This window comes from Delphinus delphis, chromosome 14, assembly GCF_949987515.2.
Source record: "Delphinus delphis chromosome 14, mDelDel1.2, whole genome shotgun sequence".
Classification (NCBI taxonomy): domain Eukaryota; kingdom Metazoa; phylum Chordata; class Mammalia; order Artiodactyla; family Delphinidae; genus Delphinus; species Delphinus delphis.
The window spans coordinates 36,499,836-36,520,179 of record NC_082696.1 but is presented as its reverse complement, the minus strand read 5'-3'; the positions used below and the strand labels follow the sequence as shown (position 1 = coordinate 36,520,179).

The 20,344-nt window shown below is 36.6% G+C and overlaps 1 protein-coding gene across 3 annotated transcripts in view; it reads left to right on the top strand.

The window, feature by feature from the left end:
• Positions 1–20,344, top strand: part of RNF217 (ring finger protein 217) — a 137,071-nt gene that overhangs the window by 78,869 nt on the left and 37,858 nt on the right. For 2 of the 3 annotated variants that reach the window (XM_060030015.1, XM_060030014.1), the window contains exons 2-3: positions 3,652–3,885; positions 15,676–15,840. In XM_060030015.1, the coding sequence (XP_059885998.1) occupies positions 3,652–3,885; positions 15,676–15,840 (399 nt within the window). The remainder of the gene's footprint in view (positions 1–3,651; positions 3,886–15,675; positions 15,841–20,344) is intronic. The other variant, XM_060030016.1, reaches the window with a different exon arrangement.

Genomic DNA, 20,344 nt, shown 5'->3' with positions numbered 1-20,344 from the left:
TATTGAAACTGTTAAATTGAAATTAAAGAATTATTGTCATTTTAGGAAATATTTAGTATCGTGATTATGTTTTTTAAAGATTTCTTATTTTCTTTAGACCCATACTGAAATACTTATGAATTGATGAAATATGTACCTTGTTGAATAAATAAATGAATGCACTTTGCTTAATCATGATTATTGGTTTTTAGTGATCTTTTGAGGAAGTTATTCGGAAATTGAGGAAATTATTTGGAAAAGATAGACATGTAGAGGCCAAGAGATTGCATAGGTCATGAGTAGCATTTTATTATGAAAAAGGGGATATTGTTAGTATGAAGAAGTATGAGTAATTCAAAGGATTGTATGAGTAATTGTTCCAAACTGCCAAATATTAGCTTACCAGCAATAATTCAAGTTGTATAAGCCGTAGGTGGGCCAGGAAATTTGAATTCTCAACAAACACTTCAAGAGACTCATGCAGTTGTCCTGGAAGTAGATTCAGGCCTTATGCTGTAAAAGGAGGGAAGACAGAAATAAGCTAGGAGGTTGGGATTAACATATACACACTACTATATACAAAATAATCAGCAAGGACCTACTGTATAGCACAGGGAACTCCACTGAATACTCTGTAATAACCTATATGGGAAAAGAATCTGAAAAAGAATAGATATATGTATCTGTATGACTAAATCACTTTGCTGTACACCTAAAACTAACACAATATTGTAAATCAACTATATTCCAATATAAAATAAAAATTAAAAACAAAGAAAGAAAAACATAAAAGCTGAAAAAAAGGGAAGACTTGGGACTTCTCTGGTGGTCCAGTGGCTAAAACTCCGCGCTCCTAATACAGGGGGCCTGGGTTTGATCCCTGGTCAGGGAACTAAATTCCACATGCTGCAGCTAAGAGTTCACATGCTGCAACTAAAGATCCCTCAGGCCACAACGAAGATCCCGAGTACTGCCACCAAGACCCTAAGCAGCCAAATAAATAAATAAATAAATAAATTTTTTTTAAAAAGCTGTAAAAAAATCTGATGAAGAGAATAGATCAAGCTGTATGATCCTTAAAAAAAATAACAGGGAAGAATACAAAAAAAAGGAGGGAAGACAGAAAAGATGGAGACAGACATAGATTGGGAGAGTTTGTAGTGGGAAGATAAAGGAATGTGATCATATTGCTTCTGTCTGTTTAATAAAATACGAGATCATTTGGCTCAGTGTAGTGGGGTAGGGATTTTGGAGCTTTCAGAGAGAAGAGAAGGTATGGAATACGCAAAATGCAGAGGGTGTGAAGCATAAGGAAATTGTGTGTGCTATGGAAATAGAATAGACTTACAGGCAGATTTGAGAGACACTGAAGAAGAAAAGGCACTTGGTTGGACGTTAGATGGTAGGTGTCCCAGTGTGGTGTGGTAATGAACACCCACTGCAGGAAGAGTGACCAGATTACTCTCTCCCTTGAGCTGCCTTGGATGGTTCTGGTCCCTATACCACGGTCCATTTCTATACGACCCGACTCTCTGGGTGGTTGTGAAATTACTGCTTCCATTGTTATTATTTATATACTTAAAATAAATAAACTTAGAGGCAAGGGAGGCCAGGTTAAAACATTGACCTGGGAGTAAAACATTGCAGCTCTTACTCCCCAAAGTATGCAGCTCTTCAATAAGCGAGAGTCCCTTGAGATGATCCAAGTGGACTCCTTCTATATGGAGTGAAAAGAAATTGTCTTTCACATGCTGAAAACGGAAGTTTTCTCTTTTCTTAGGTGTCTACTTCAGACTCCTAACATGGCTGCATGCTCTGCCCTCCTGCTCTGAGCCCAGTTCATCTGTACAGCCTCTGCCTTCAGCCGTAACTGAAAATAATTTATTACAAAACATAATTTGGGTTATAATAACTCTGTAACAAGTATAAAAATAAAATCTGATTGTAACTATAAGCAGACTCATCAAAAAAAGTAGAAAAAATTGCTTTGGGCTAATATTTGAAAGACCTCTCTGGACTATGTTTTGTACAATTGTAGCATAAGATGATAGAGCAACTTACATTTCAGCAGGTCAGTACTAATAAAATGGTTTACCCAAAGCCAGATGTTTTCATTTCATTATCCTTCTGGTTCATGTTTTTTACTAGTATGAAATATATTGTTCCCAGGCATCCTTCAGCCTGTAGCTTCTTCTCTACCTTTCCTCAAGTCTGTGCCAGATACACAGCAAAGTTAAAAGAAAAGTTACTATGAATTTAGGGGTTTTGTTAATTGCTCACTGCAGAGATTTTCTTTCCCTGGATCACGTGGCTTTTCCTCATTCCTCCCTCCATTTTCATAGCACGCTTTTCTCATTAAGGTCAATGTGTTTTGCCTTCTCAGAATGTCAGGTTCACCCAAGTGAAAAAGAAATGGTTTAGTGTTGTTTGCCTTTTGGAGCTTTCACTACCTCCCTCTGCTACCCTAAGATGAGCAAAAAGAGATTATGATGCTATGAATATAAAGAGTTCTTGCTCACTACTTGTGGAAAACAATTCCATGTCCTCCTTCTTTCAAAGTAGCTTATTTTCTTCATCTTTTAAAATTTAATTGTGGCCACACTTTGTACTTGAATCTTATACTGTAATTTTTAATGCTAACCGTTTGTAGAATCCCCTACCAAATAAATGGTAAATGCAGCATTCCAGTATATTCCTTCTCCTCTCTCCTAATCTAACTCTGTAGTTCTTTGAAGAAATTCATTTTATAAATTACCTCAGTAGTAGCCAGATCTCATAGGGATTTTTTTAAAGCATTAGGATTGGTTTAGTTTTCTTACTTGTTCCTATGATTCTGAGCACATGGGAACAGTTATATGTTCTTTGCCTGGAAGAGTCAGGGAAAATAGAGGGTTTTTCTAGCAATTTTTTTTTTTTTTTTTTTTTTGCGATACGCGGGCCTCTCACCATTGTGGCCTCTCCCGTTGCGGAGCACAGGCTCCGGACGCGCAGGCCCAGCGGCCATGGCTCACGGGCCCAGCCGCTCCGCGGCATGTGGCATCTTCCCGGACCAGGGCACGAACCCGTGTCCCCTGCATCGGCAGGCGGACTCCCAACCACTGCGCCACCAGGGAAGCCCTCTAGCAATGTTTTTAAACTACTAGATGTAGTATATATACGTACTTTCAAAATCCTCTTTTTTTGTCTTTTTAAAGTAGTTAAATGTGCCCTAGGTTTACTGCTGAGTAAGGTTGTAGTAAGGAAACTTTGTAGTAAGGTTGAAAAATCTGAAACACATTTTCATCCTAGCTGTTCCTTTAGTTGGCTCATTGTCTGAATGCTATCTCATCCTGCAGTTTCCAGAGGATGGAATGAGAATTTGCTTCCTAGGTGAGCCTGTGGCTTAGGCCCATTTAAGTTCTCATATTTGATTATCATTATATTTAATGATAGAGAATGCTTAAACACGCTATCAATCATTTTGGAAACATTATATAGTATTATTTATTTGGTACTGTCTGATATAGGTACCAAAGTGATTATCATTTATTATGTTAGGAATCATGAAAAATGACAGATAATCCTTTACAGTAATCATGAAATAAGCAGTACGGTATGAAAACAGAAAAAGAAAAAAGAAGAGAAGCTTAGTAACTGGCACCTTTTTTCTCTCCCATTTGCTCTTTCACACAGGTACAACTTGGCCAAGTGGAAATCAAATGCCCTATCACAGAATGTTTTGAATTCTTGGAAGAAACAACGGTTATCTATAACTTAACGCATGAAGACTCCATCAAATACAAGTACTTCTTGGAACTTGGCCGTATTGATTCCAGCACCAAGCCATGTCCTCAGTGCAAGCACTTTACAACCTTCAAGAAAAAAGGACATATTCCCACCCCTTCCAGATCAGAAAGCAAATACAAAGTAAGCATGTTCACCAGAGTTGTGGGTTAGATGGCACATGGTGGGAACAGCCAAATTAGGCCAACTTGTGGTAGGCATTAAGTGGGCTTCCTTCCCTTATCGAGTCCAAGGTGAGTATACAATGGCGATGATTCTGAAAATGTATGGTTTGGGGATGCTATGATTATCATCGTTAGAGCACTATTGAGGATTTAATTAAACTTCTTTGGCTTTAACCTGTGTAAAATTCACTAACTGAAAGACTAATCTTTAAAGTAATTATCATTGCTATTACTAAATATTAAATACTAAGTCTTTTAAAAAAATTTAGTACAAGCTTAAATTTTTCAGTGAACCCAATGTGAGTCCTCCTCCGGTTCTGTCTATAATAAGTGAAAATAGTATAATATGCTGTTTATTCATTTATTCAGCAAATACAAAATGCCAGTATATGCTAGGCAGTGTGCTAAGTTTTGGGGATACAGTGGCAAATGTGACACAGTCCTTGCTCATAAAAATGTCTAATGAAGGTGAGAGAGACATATGTTCTAAAATGACAGTTCAATATGAGTAGTCAAAAAACGTGAAACCCAATACACTCGTGCTTTGAGAACACTGACCGAGGAGGGGGGCTAGCGTGTCAGGAAAGGCTTCATGGAGAAGATGCAGTTCTCCAGGCAGATAAACAGTGGAGAGCATTTCAGAGCAAGGGATGAGTAAGCGTCAGGCCTGGAGGCTGAGGCAGGCGTGTTGGAAATGAGTGCTTGATAGAGCTAGGGAGAGAGAGTAGCGGGGAGGCAGCTGGTCAGGTATTTAAGAGCAGATCATGTTGAGTCTTTTACACTGTGCTCAGGCTTGAGTTTAATTCTGTGGGCATTGCAGGAAGATCATTCTGGCAGCATATAGAGGATGTCAGAGGAGGGCAAGACTGAAGGCATGGCAACCATGGCAACAACTGTGGGAGCAAATCCTTGATTCACAGCCCTAACTGTACATTAGAATCACCTGGCGAGCTTTTAGACACACCAGTGCCTGGTCTCCAGCCCACAGCCCTCTCACCCCAGAGCTGTCTTGCAACTATTTGAACCTTACCAGGTGACTCTAATATGTAGCAGAATTGGGAACCTTTGCAGTAAATGAAGCAGAAATCAATACAAACTAGATGTTGTTGATCATGAAGCAATTAAAATCGTTGGTAATAGGTGAGGGATGAAAAATCTCAACCTAAAGTGAAACTATTAAGCAGCTCTCAAGAAAAATAAAGCTACTGCAGAACTTGGGGATGATTATTGTTGTTACTCTTATTTACTCTTACAGAAAAGATGATCTATAACAGAAGAGGTAAATTATCCATCCCCCTGTTCTATATTCTACATAGTTCTACACAATTCCTGAAGCAATGATTTTTAGTGTTTAGTTTATATGTTTAGTTTAATGTTTCTATAGCATTTTCATCATTAAACTCCAAGTTCTCAGATTAGTATTAACTACCTGATTCACATGCCCATACCTGTCTGGATATTATGAGTAAAGGGAGCGCAGGCATGGATACTCCAGCAAAGCCACTGTGATATTCATGATTACAGTATAGCACCCTAAACTGAGACTAATATCATCATTCTTTGGGGCTAAGCAATGGATATTTTTTAGGTTTGCTGTATTTTTTAAAATTCAGTTTTCCTAATAACAGAACCCACTTCCAAATGGGTATAGTTTGTCATAACGTTAAGAGCAGTGAATTCAAGTACTTGAATAAAATAAATTGAGTCATAAGGCAACAGAAATAGAAAAAAAGTTTACTGCTAATGTCTAACATGTCTGAGCAATTTAAACTCTCTTCATAATATTGCTTAGAGCCTAAATTGTGTTTTGTATCTATTAATAAAACCCTTGTAATGTATATTTCAATATTATTCTTTGTGAGTCGAGTTATAATGTCCTGATCCAAGATGTCCTTCTTTGAGCATTTATTATGGTTTCTGCTGTCAATTCAGAAGCACTTAACATACAAGGTTAGAATTGCTTGAAAATATTATAGCTATTTTATAGCAGGAAATACCTTTGAGTATATCACATATGAAATTTGAGATATAAAATATCATGTTTGGGTACTTCATTTGAATAGGTTTTTGTAAATTTTTTGTACACTGCTGGTGGAAAAGGGATAAACAGAATATATCAACAAGCAGTAACAAGACCTTTTAGGTGCCAGTTTAACCTTCTAGGATAAACTGATCTCCCTCACTCAACATCTTCTGGCAAAAATTTAGTAAATAGAGCTTTCCATTATGTTCTGAACGCAATAAAACTCTTACTATATGAAATAGTACAAGCATATTCCTGAATTGAGAAATTTACATTGAGACAACCTTGCCTTTGGTCAAATCCAGTCCTTTTCATTCGTAACATTTGCCTTCTCATCCCTGCAACTCATGAAGCCAAAAAGTTTTACCACTCCATTTCTACACGATTGACTTCAGTTTCCATTTAGAAATCTAATTTCTAACCTAAACAGTTCCTGTAATTTATTAATGCAGCTCAAAATGAATGTTAATACAGAGAACAAGTTAGCATCAAGAAAACAAAAATGTTGGCGTTATGGTTGTAATGGTTCTCAGGTGATGCCTGGAGACAGACACATCACCAGCACCTGAAGGTTTTCTCCATGGCAATTATCAGCTAAGATTTTATGATGTATTCGTGTGGTTATTTGCTTAAAGTCTCTCCCACTGGTCTCTAGGAGACCAGGTCCAGACTTGCTTACTGCTGATAACCTGTGTCAAGCACTTTGGTAGAGTATTCTCTCAAAATATATGTCTTGAGGGAACGAATAAATGGGCCAATGCCTAATAAATGTGGGTGGAATATGCTGAGAGCACAGGAGAAGAAAAGACAGGAGAGATTGGGAAGGCTTCAGTAAAGGGCAAACACATTAAACTAAGCCTTGAAATGTTGAATTTGCTATGCTAGAAAAGGTGGGTCAGAGCACAGGCTTCAAACCAAATTTAAATTCTCAGCCTGCCGTATGCTAGCTCTGTAACTCTGAGTACAGTTTCTGCATCTTTTACTGGTGGTAGTAATAATACCTGTCATAAGAGTGTAATAAGGATTAAACAAGTTCCCACATATAAAGTGCTTAGCACCATGTCTGATATATCCTAAGTGCTCAACACATGCTAGAAATTATTATGCTTATTATCACTATCAGGCAAAGGCAGCAGAATGAACAACCCTGGGTTATTAGGGAAGGGACTGAGGAGTCAAAAAGAATAGAGGTGGAATAAAAGTTGGGGTGACTGATGGATGGTCAGAGTAAAGGGGGGTGAAACAGACTGTGTCTTGAGAAAGAGGAGCAGGTTTGGGGAATAGGAAACTAATTCATTTGAAATGTGGGATAAAGTTAATTTTGAAGACCCTTTGGGGCATCAAAGAGATATCCAAGAAGCATGGATCTAACGCTAGGAGTGATCTGATGGAAAGCATTAATATTTGAGGAGGGGAGGAGGTCCCTGAATTCACAGAAATTAGAAATATATGTTTTGGGAGGTGGGAAAAGTTACAGTTTCTCACGGGAGAGAGGAGAGGATTGCAGATACTTAAATGTACTTATTTTACTCCTAGGAGTTTTACTGAGGTAGGGGCAGTTCTGGGTTTCCTTCTTATTTCCAAGTGTAGACCAAGAAACGATCCCCCTTTTCATATTGATTTGGAGTAAGTTGAAGGGCATGCATAAATCAACACAGGGAACATGTTGGAGATAATCCTCTTTATGGTTTCCTTGAGGCAAAACTAATAATAATCCCCACTCTTCTCCCACAAATATTAAGCAGAACCTTGATAATTCACAAAACAGTGCTTTGACTCATCATAAGGTGAAAAAAGCCAATAAAATGTCCTGAGGAAACTCCCTGTATGTTCTTACCTTGTATATTATGCATTACTTTTTCTCTCTTGTAATCATAAATTTTCTGGGTTGAAATCACATTTTATATTATAAAACTGCACAAATACATTATTTCCTCATGCGGAAAAGAACTTTTCTAAGGTCTTTAAGAGTATAATCAAGTCGGTGGGTTTGTTGTTCCTAATTGGTGTACTTTAAAATATGCTTAAGTGAAAGGCTGGAATTCTAGTAATACCCAGCTTACCCTCTTCCTTTGTCAATTATTCAAACCTCGATGACCTGTCCTAAACTCCAGAAAGATACCTCTTTGGACTGCTTCTCCCAACTCCCTTACCGTCTCAGTCTCTATTTGGGTTCAACCAAGGGTTGGCATTGGCAGGGAGGATGGAAAGGAGAATAGTTGATGCATTACTTCCTTACTCCCTTCCTAATTCAGTGCCAAAGCTCTGGCAGTAGCTATGTCCCTCCATGACTGTGGCTTCCCCCTAGATAGTCCCCCACCCCATGTTTCTAATTCTCACTGGGCTCCAGAAAATTCTTTCTTCCCTTGTCTCTTTGGCCCTAGGGATGGCAATGGTTTCCCACTATTTCTGCTTCTGGGGGCCTGCCTGTCCTTTGTTTATTCAAATCCCAGCTGTACCTCTTCAGTTGTACTTCCAATCAGCAATTTTCATTTATATAGAAATAGATAAAAAATAAATGAATAAAATGTGCTTACGCTTCCTTCTTGTAAACATGATGTGAGGAATTTTTTCCATCTATAAAAATGTTTAAAGCTTTCACATGAAAGTGTAGTTAGCATGCTGCTCTGCTCTTCTGTTTTCCCTCGACACCATCACTTTAGGTTGACAGTGTTTACAAATTGGGAGTCAGATTGTGCATCAGCCTGGCAAGATCAGTTTAGCTTACGACACACAGTGAATTCTCTTGGCAGTAATGCATCATTGATGTCAGGAGCCGATAGAAAACAAGTGTAGTTTCTTAAATGATTGTTGCTAGCATAGATTTGTGAGGGAGATAAAGATAAAAGTCCTCTAGCCCAGTTTAAAGAAGCCATCTTGTGGGGGAGGGATAAATTAGGAGGTTGGGATTAACATATCCACACGACTGTATATACAATAGATAATCAACAAGGACCTACTGTATAGCACAGGGAGCTCTACTCAATATTCTGTAATAACCTAAGTGGGAAAAGAATCTGAAAAAGAATAGATATATGTATGACTAAATCACTTTGTTGTACACCTGAAACTAACACAACATTGTAAATCAACTGTACTCCAATAGAAAGTAAAAATTAAAAAAAAATAAAGAAGCCATCTTAAACAAAGGGTGTGTTATATATGTTTCCACTAAACAAATGCATAGCACTCAGCTATGATGCAAGCCCACTAAGTTTTATTAGGATGCGTTTCTCCCTCTAGTTACTAATGAGATGCTTTGCTAAAGTTGTTCTTTGTTTCCTGTCTTGATGCATAAGTTAGCCGTAATATTTGATAGAGTCTTTACTTGTACTTGGAACTTCTAGCAACAAAAGCCAAATATTGGAATTCATTTGAAATTTTAGCCTTCATCTGACCTTAAAAAAGAAAAAACTACAATAATTGTAATAATAGAGGCTCATGGCTACCATAAATTGACCAGCCATGGGATTGAGAACTGTCTGTTTTTTTCACTTCATCACATCATCCCTTGTATCTTCAGCACAGGAGACAAGTGAAGAATCATTTCTCTTTGACGACCTGCTGAATAGTGGGTGAAAGTAAGCCAAGCCTTGCGCCCATTATAAAATGATCTGGAAGATGTTAGGACTGTGCATTTCTCACCTACTTGACTCTGTATTTCTACTTTTCCATATATGCCATCTCAGAACTGTAAGGGAACCCCATGCATTAGTCTAAATGCCTACCAGGTGACCATTCAGACACTGAACACTTCCATTGTTAGGAAACTTGCTACTTATAAAATCATTCCCTTCCATTTTGAAAGATTCATTGTTACCTTCAGGCTGAGATCTCTTTCTTCTGCTTCACCTATTGGCTACAGAGAATACTCCCATTTTCTCATGTACACTCTGTACTTAGCCCTCTTGCTTCTTTCCATGGGTATCTCTGTGAGATGTTAGCCTTTTGTGTTGTGTTCAGAATAGCGTGTCCTTTTGAAAACCAGATGATGCCATCCTGCTCTGGCTGGTGAATTTGGGTTATGCAAATCAGAGCAGAATCTTCCAGTACACTTTATATTCATCTATGAAGAGGTGGAAGAAATAGACTCAGATATTCCTCTGGGCCTTGCTCTCTAGGTTTGGAGGAAGAGTCTATAAATGCTTAAAGATGATTCCTGGCAATACAAGCAAGATGGGTTAGTATGGAACAGTGATTCTCAAATTAGGGAGAGAGGAAGGACCCTTTTCAAAGAACAAAACCCCCATTCCCAAGTTCCGATATACTGCCCTAGGAAAGCATGCCTCTCCGTTGAAAATAAAAGCTAGTATTGAAGTGAATGTATTGTGCAATAAATAGTGTGTTGCACATGTAAAAGGAGCCTGGGAACCATAAGAGGGATGTCGGTAAGGTTATTTATATGAATAAACGCTCTATCTCCATTTAGGTTATCTTGTCATGAGTTACTATGCATTCTTGTCCTTATTTGGTCCCCAACCTTTAGGAAAGTTTCCCTTTCATTTTCCAGTTTAGTTTAAGCTATGCTGTGAGAAATTAAGGGAAGGCTCACTTGACCACGTTTGGACTATGTTTAGGGAGCAGGTGCCTCATGAAGCCCATGTGTTATTGGCACTACATTCAGGGAGAGGTTCCCAAGTAGGAGGTAAAATCTTAGGGAATAAAATCAAGGCAAGAAGTTAAGTCATCTTTCCCACTTGGGGAACCTTCCGCCACTGCCACTCTTGCTCTAGCATTTGATCTTATAAGGGAGCAGATCGTGCTTCCTTGAAAGTATTTGAAGTCACACATAAGAGACTTCTTTTCTCCTGTCTGTAACACCCAGCACTTCCTCACAATATTCTTCTCTTCAAGAAAACCTCCTTAAGTTGTTACAAAACTTTTTATAACTACAAGATGTCGTGATTATTTACATGTATATTGATCAGTTTCTTTAGGACATACTAGTCAGACAGCCATAAGTTCTATATGGTTCGTATAAGAAGTTTCTGGACCACAGTGTGTTTTGAAAGACACATCAGGAGTATAGGAACCTTAATGTAAGACTAATTGGACCCTGTTTTTGGGCACGTCTACAAGGCTCAGGGTTGACCCAGCTGAGGTGACACCTCTGTTGGGGCCCCACTGGAGCACTTACTATTTCCCCAATGCACCGTGTGCTCTCAGGCCTCAATGGTGACTCAGGCTGGACTCTGCCTGAAGTGTTATCCTGTCACTTGTCCCAGTGACATCCCACTTATCTTCCAAGGCCGTATTCTCTCTGACTTCTACTCTTTAGCCTTCCCTGAGGCACATTTCTCATGGCACGCTCTTGTCCAAGCGTCTACTCTAGCAGGTGTTACATGGTTTTATAGCTCTTGCGGTTTATTATATCTGTCTGCCTTCAGTAATTTTTTTGAGGACAGTATTTTCATTCTTTTCGATGTGCCTAAAATCAGTACACTCAGTATCTGTTACTTGAAGGTGCTCAATAAGTATCTGTTGAATAGTCAAATGATTTGATGAATGTTTCATTCTTGAGTATTTGTCTTAATCTGAATTTCTAATAAAGCAGATTCTTCTTGGAAAATCGAGTTAATTCGTACTCGATTTTGTCGAGTATGTTGTCTAATATTTTGAGTTTGATAAGTAATGATTTTGTGATTTATTTAAAATAATTATGAATATAGGAGTGTATAGTATTTAGGCAAGAAAAGACTTATTTGGGATGCTCTTTGGTTTTGAATTCTGTTTTTGTTATGTGGGTTATTTCTTTATTGGCATGATGAACTGTCAAGAGAAAATACCATTTGCTTCGGGCAAGTGGGTTGGTTTAATTTGTCATCTGAGTGTCACTGTAGCCCAGAATTCTAGAAAAACTAAGGGAATTCAAAAGTAAAAAAAATGTAATATGAGTTTCTTTTATTGTTGATGGATTATAGAACAAGTTAGTCAAGAGTCCTAACTCTGATAACTTTATTTTTGAAACACTTTTAGCCTTGCCTCTTGTAGAAGAGTTTGCACATTAATCATGATGTTCAGTAAAATGTTATGTGGGTAAAATATTTAGTAAACATCATTTGGTAATCTAAGAAGCAATGATACCATCTCAGCCACTGGTCATAAATTAGACATGTTGGGTTTTCTTGGAATTTATGTAATGTTAGCCAATATGCAGTACTTGCTCTGTGCAAAATAATTCATTTTACAAAGAACTTACTGAGTGCCTACCATGTGCCACAAGTTCTGTGTTACTTAGGAAACAGAGTGAATGAGAAGCAGCCTTTGCCCTCAGTGAACCTGTAGGCTGTTAGGGAGATTAGATAGCTACGTGTAATGTAGCTGTAATGTAAGTTCTGCAAGATACTGAATCTGGTTGGGAGAAATAGTGAAGACATCTTGGAGCAAGTAGCATTTCATCTGGTTAAGATTTCAATAGACAGATTGTGTTCATTGGACCTTCTCCAATTACAAGAAGCAGAGCTTTGCTGTCTTTCAAGCCCCCTCACTTAACGCGTTTTACTATAAGGTTGCACGGGAAGTAGTAGGAAGGGCAAGAAAGCAGTCTCAGCTGCCACCCAGGCAGGCCTTGTGGAGAACCAGACACTAGCTCTGAGGACATGAGAGCCCCTCTGTTGTGTTACTAGAAGTGAAAATGACTGCTGTTCCCTTCTCCAGTGATCTGCACTGTGTTCACTTAGCTTTTCTCTGTCTTTGCCTCTGCAGCCAAGGTAGAGTGCACATGTATCCCTTTTTCATTCCACAAGAGAGAAAATCTGTCTTGGCTAATCTCTGTTCAACAAGGAACATGCTCTGCCCAAAGCTCCTGCCAGCCACCTCGTAGGCTTCTTGCCCACAAGTAGATCTCTGCTTTTAGCCTGGGGACTCATCCCTGGTGTAATCAGTTGTGGCCAGTGCTGTGGGGTCACATGATACAGAGCAATGCTCTCAGACTTTAACATGGGGACGAAAATGCAGGCTCTGGTTCAGTAGGTCGGGGGTGTGACATGCATTCTTTGTCTCCAGCAAGCTCCCAGGTGTTGCCGATGCTGCCGCTTCCCCAACTACACTTTGAGTAGCCAGCATAGAGTGTGGTGACCGCTGTGTGAATATAATGACTCAGGAGGCAGGCACTCTGTGTGGGAGGGCTGTGGCTGTGAGACGGCATTTCGTGTGGAGGAAGATGCAGTGTTCATGTCTACAATTTTGAATATGGTTACGGTTGGAATGAATAAGGCATCTTCAAACCAAAAAGTCAGTATTTAAACAATTCAGGTGCAGTCTTTGAATAACAAGGTGGTTGGGATTGGTGATTAGTCCTTGTATTATTTTAATCCAAAGCAAGGCGGTAGTTATTTTAATGTTTTCAGTGAGACAGTAAGCAGGCGAGTCTGAATTTAAATTATTTATCTTCACTTGAGAGCTTGCTGCAAAACTCCTTTCATAGTTTGCAACCAAGTCTGTGTTGTCTGTGAGGATCGGCAGTGAAACTTAGTTGTTTATTATGTGAAGTTGGGAGCCAGAGTCCCTGGGAAGGACACCGAGTATTAGATTCCTTATCATTCTTAGGAGAACCTACATTTCTAATTGTCTTCATTAGAGATCCATAGATACGATAGTTCAGCACTTGGTCACAGAGATCCTTGAACCATTATAATGTCTGACATCCTTTGAGTTAATCCCAGTTTCAAAGCCCCCATTACAGTCATTCTTCTACTATTCATTTCATAAGTATAATCTAAGACTGACTGATAAAAAACCAGAGGTTTGGTTTTTTTTAATTTAACAATGCTAGAGTTCAGTAATTTAGAATTATGTATAATGTCTAATAGAAGAGAACTGAATTAAATATTCCAGCCCTTCTGACGTAGTGGCAGAAGCAGGAGGAAAAGTGAGTCTTTTCGACTTCCCCGTTTCATTCATTACATTCAAAAATTACATTCACGTAGGCCCCCATGTAATATTCACACGTATTCTTCATTGTTTTAAGTGATCTTTTTACATTGTTTTATTATCTGGAGTTTACCCGCTTCGACTCATTCTTCTTACTTTAAAAATAACTTATTTTAACTTTAATGATCAGAAAAGGCAAAAATGGCTATTTTAAATGACTAAATAGTATCATCCTTTAAAAAAAAAACAAGGGGTCTCCTAATTTATGGGAGTAAAATCTTGAAAGGGATTTTCAAAATTCACCTTATGTTGATAGTCATATAGAATTCTGATTTACTGAATAGATTAACCACATGACCTTCTTTGACTTTTACACTTTGGTTTTCAGTCATCAAAGCAAGAATGCTGTTTAGTATGAGGAATTGTTTTGGCCAATGAAAACAATGCTGGCCTTGAAGTCAGAGAACTTTACTTGCTATGTTTCTTTGGGCAAGTTATTTAATATCTGTGAGCATTAGTTTCCTCATCTGTAAACTTATGATGTTCATATCGACCTTACAGCATTATTTCGTTGATAAAGATAAATTATGCATGTTATGCAGCAGTATAAACATTACCATATAACAGCATTTTAATAAATAAACATGAAGATTTTTAGAATTTTATGACAAAATACTATTTTGTTTTGATATAAAGTAAAAGAGAAAGTATTTTTGTTACTCATATTTGCATAGGAATAACATTATCTATCCTTGACATAGATGAATACTGCCGTGCTTTGAGGTATAAACATAAGAGCTGATTGTAATTGCCACTCAGTTAATCTATAGATTGGAACCACCATTGTCAAAAAAGTGGTTTTCCGAAAAAGAAAGTAGTGATATTGTATACAGTTTACCAAAAGAAATTCTAACTAATCTTCAAAGTGTAGTCAGTAAATTCAGTCATGCTCAGTGATTTGCAGGAGCACAGAGAATAGTCAGTTGTTTATAGTGAGACATTTTATTAATTCACTTTAATCAAACAGAACGGGGAAAGTCAAGTTATGCTCATATGTTTGTAGAGAGTGAGGACCAGAAATATGGTGAGAGAATGGGATGCTGCACTGTTATTCAAAATACAGGAAGTCAGATAAAGTGTCTTTCATGTCAAGTGGAAGACAGATATTTTCAAAACATACACATGCATTTTTCACATACACCTCCACATAGTGAACATACGAAGACATCTTCTGATGGTTTCCTAGGTACAGGCCACAGGACCACCATACGTATATATTTCTAATAAGATCCTTTATATTATTTTTATAATTAACCTCCCTTAGATTAATAGCAAACCATGGATATCCATTATCATAGCAAATGCTGGTATAGTAGTTTATTTGCCAGTGCATTTTTCATTTGATGAAGCATCTGTGGAGCTTTGATTTTATAAAAGTGAATGAAGCCATTGGTAAGAAGAGCGATGGAAATGCCTGGAAAATTGGTTCAAGGGACAGGCGAGTTCAAGGGCAGAAGCCTGAGTGTGGATTTGGGGCATTGTGAGCCTTCAGATTTTACTCTGTGCTTCAGTCTAGGGGGTTTTCTTAAGGTCAAATTGATTTCCAGAATATCCAAAGGGTTTAATTCTAGTGTGGTCTACAAACAGTCAGATCACCCATGCCAAAGCAATTCTTTCCTCCTTTAATAACAGAACAGTCATATCTTATTCTAGTTTCAGTTTTGTATAGGGGGAGGTATTTTAAATTTGGACCAATTATAGCCTTTTAGCTAATTTCCCTAAGCATCACCATTCTTATCTTTTTAGACAATTTAATATATCTACTAGTACTTAATATTACTTTTCCTTATGCAGATCCAGTGCCCCACTTGCCAATTCATCTGGTGTTTTAAGTGCCACTCTCCTTGGCATGAAGGTGTTAACTGCAAGGAGTACAAAAAAGGAGACAAATTATTGCGTCACTGGGCCAGCGAAATTGAGCATGGGCAGAGGAACGCCCAGAAGTGTCCGAAGTGCAAGGTGAGACAAACTTCGGGAGGGAAGGAAACAAACACGTGCATCTGGCTATCGCTGAACAATACTATTTACAATATTGAAGTGAAGTCTCTGTATAACTTTCTTAATGCAGAGGTGGAGAAAAAGAATATTTGCTGTTTCATTTTAGAAGAGTAATTACATTACATAACTAAAATGAAGATTTTTATATATAAACAATGTATATTCTTACATTACATTTCAGAATTTAAGGAGGCTACGTATAAATATGGATCTTAAACTTCAAAATTCTAATTTTCCATTTAAAAATGGAGATGTGTGTACAGGAAAAAGCTCATATAAAAATGATATAAAGTATTATTTCTAGTTTGCCAACATGTACTATAATCACTTCTCAATTAGGTAGGCTCTGAATCCTTGTAATCCTTTGGGATTTTTCCCCTCTGCCATTGCTTATCACTTTAGGATTACATTAAACTGGTCATTTCCCTTTTTGTAAATCCAGTGATGTAGAAGCTAAGAGCTAAAATCAGGACTTTATGAATCCCATTTTACTTTCATGCAAGTAATCGAGAGTTAGCAGGCATTTGAGCAGAGACCTAGATGTTGAAAGTCAACCACGCAGACAGCCAGGGAACGATCTCCTATAGACAAATCAGCATGTAAATCCAGCCAGAAAACTTTGGATTTGACTCTTACAGGATAGGGGTCTGTTGAAGTTTGAAGTTTTTTTTTTTTTTTTTAAAGCTCACTTTAGAAAATTATATGTATGTAAATGCATATGTACACTCCACCACGTGTGGTTTCCATTTTGTGCCAAATTTATTTTTGATAATCATGTCTAAACCGGGCCTAATTTTCTTTCAAGAATAATTTTGCAATTCCTTCCAGGATGCTTAGCACCAAGATAAATGAAATTTGAATTATCAGGAAAATTTTTTAAATTAATCATGTGAATGAAGCTTGAAGTAGTAGAAGTATATTCTGAAGCCTATAAATGAGAATAAATATAATGCACAGATTCACTACACCAAATTCACATACTAGTTTATATGTATAGTAAGTAAGGCATTGCCTGAAATAACATGTTATGTTCTTATCAATTGGAACATGTTATGTTCTTAGCAATTGGAAGAAATTTTTGAAATAGTTTGGATGGCCTGGCTCTCTTAAAAGTGACGTCTACAGATGTTTGAGTTAAAGCTTTCTTTGTTTTCCATGTAGAAGGCAAATTCATTTACAATTATCCCTTTGATTTTTTTTTAAACATCTTTATTGGAGTGTAATTGCTTTACAGTGGTGTTTTAGTAAGGCTGCTTCAGATCACTGCATCAATTGCTCCTTAGATTTTTATTTTTTACCCATTGAAGAACAATGGGAAGATGAGGCCTTTCCCCCTTTGTGTTGCCTTTCCAATTTACTCAGAGGTACTGCTCAGTTTCAAACTAAATAAAGGCCAGTAGGAATTCAGGAGCGCTGTTTAAGTCATTCTGCTTGACACTTTGTTCTTAAGTATACTTTATGTCCCTCTGGAAAGCTGTGAAACAATTACCAGTTGGCCTGGCTCTAAGAATGAGCGCTAAATGAGGACTACTGCAGCATTATATGTTAGGGATTTTCTGAATGAGTTGAGGTAATACATAAAAACATACATTTGTTACTGTAATCCCTCAATCTAACATTAAATGAACTCGATGTATTGAAAGAAAAAGCACCCAGCTGTAAGGAATTTACTGAATGCACTAACAGCTCCCACAGTTTTTACAAATATAGATAAACAGCTAAGAGGATGCATACATGCTGGTTCTCTTTTGAAATAATAGCTAAAAGGTTGGGGTTTGAAAATGAACTACCTTTTAAATAGCTGAAGGGGAAGGAGCCAAAGAACCCTGGAATGAGTTTACATGACTACCTTGTAGTGGAGAATCTACTTGCTGGTGAGATCCAGGTTCCATAAAATTTATGTCAGCTTAAGTCGTATTTTATGACTCGTTTTGAATACAGATAGTTTCAGGGCTTTTATAAGCATATGACTTTAAAGTTTTGCACTTTCTTAATTGTGATTTTTTTGTCATTGTTGTTGGACCATAAGATTATATTTTTGCCCATGAAGCCTCTCTAATACTAGAAATCCACAAGGAGATGTTATTCAGTGTATTAGTATTTTATATTCCAAGGCTTTATTTTTATAAATAATCTTTTAAAATTTATAAATATGAAAAAGGAAGATGCTAGGAATTTATGAAAAAAATTTCACACAGTGCTTCCAGGTGAACAAAAGAATTATCGTATATTTTCATATGAATATGTTTTCAGTAATGATCAAATATGTTTAAAATTTTGTTGTGACCAAAGTATATTTATGTACCCTGCACAGGTATATTTGCTTAGATTGATTCATAATTTTAATAATTATTTTTATTTTTATTTTTTATTTTTTTGTGGTATGCGGGCCTCTCACTGTTGTGGCCTCTCCCGTTGCGGAGCACAGGCTCCGGACGCGCAGGCTCAGCAGCCATGGCTCACTGGCCCAGCTGCTCCGCGCCATGTGGGATCTTCCCGGACCGGGGCACGAACCCGTGTCCCCTGCATCGGCAGGCGGACTCTCAACCACTGCGCCACCAGGGAAGCCCTATTTTGATTTTTAAATGTTTGTTTTGTTCATAAAGGTCATATAACATATGATAGAAATTTGGAAAAGAGAGGGAAAGAATTCACCAGAATCCTGCCACTCCAATATACTCACTGTTAACATATTAGTGTCTCCTCGGTCTCTCCCCTATTTAAGTAGCTTTAAAAAAAATAGAATCGTAGTATGGGGATAATTTGATATGCTTTGTTTTTCCATTTAACATGTCAAACCTTTCTTATGTTACTAAATAGTTTTCGTAACATTTATTAACTAAGTAATATTTGCTTAAATATCCTTCTGCTATTAGTTACCAAAGCTGGCTTTGTTGGTGTTCGGGGTTTTTTAAAAAATATCTATATATTATAAATAGTGTATTGATATTCATCTTGAATATGTATTTTTCCATATTTTGGACCCTTAAAAGCATATATTCCTGAAGACAGAATTACTAGGTTAAAGGATATCAGTGTTTTCAGTATTTGGTACATAGTGCCAATTTGCTTTCTAAAAAGACTGAAACAATTTATAATTCCACCAGAAAAATCTGAGAACCTATTTCTGTATGATCATTTCTTATTAGCAGTTCAAGTATTTTTAAATGCATATTTAATACTTTAAAAATATTTTGTTCTTTTATTTTGAATTGTCTTGTTTGCTTTTAGATTGAGTACGAATTCATGTATTTTTGAGTTTGAAATGCCCCTTTTTGAATTAACTGTTCATATCCTTTGCCCACTTGTTTAGGTCAGGTTGGGGATATTTTTTATTATCAAACTATATGAGCTCTCTATTTTCTATTTGAAAATATTAATTCCTTTTCTGACATATTTTTTCGTATCTTTTATTACTTTCTTTTATATCAGTGATAATTTGTTTTAAACTTAATTGGTTTATGTGTGTGCATTTTTTTAATTTTTAAAAATTTGTGTTTGACCAAATATATCATTCTTTTTATTTTTGGAAAGAAAGAACACATAAACACACACATATATATGATATGTGAATATATTTATATTTATATATCTTCTATAAATATTTTACTACTAAGCGTAAAAAGTTATCTATCATCCAGAAGCTTGATAAATGGTCTATTTTCTTTCTTTCTTTTTAGTATTTAATTTCTAAATATTTTAACTCTTTGATCTACCCATTACTTATTTTGATGTTTATTATGCATTGGATACATACACTAATTTTTTCCAAATTAATAGCATCTAATCTAAATGTGTCCCCCTACCCATTGATTTGTAATTTTTCTCTAAACATATGTTAAATTAATATATATAAGAGCTCTTTTCTGAGCTCCCTAATCTTGTAGCTGCTAATTTTTTAAAAAAACTTCTGTGCTTGTACTGGTGAGTCTTAAATGATTATGCTTTTGTAAAATTTTCGCATCCATACAAGGTTTGATAATCAATTCATTATTTCAATTAGTATTCCAAATAAACCAACTTTTCTTTCATTAGCTTATAATTATTATTTATCCTGTAATGAGTTTTTATCTTTATCTCAAGTGGAAAGATCAGTTTAATAGATGGTATAATATTATGAAGAGATTTGACTTATGCTGAGAAATCAAAATTATTATTTATAATTGAATTTTGGCAGATAATCAGAATGAGTATTAAAACATTTTTTCTCCCATATACAATCAAGATACTTATTCATAAGTGTGTTTTTTTAATACTAGTGTAAAAATATACAAGCATTTATGGAAGTCATTTATTTATAGGACATTTTTATGAAAAATTAATAGTAGCATAGTAAGATCAACTTTTCTTAGCCATTTTTTTTGAGTCTCATTGCTTCCTTAATTCATAGTATTCTTCAGTCACTTGTGAGACACCAATTTTTATCTTCAAAATGTGTCTTCTATTTTGTATAAATTCTTAACCT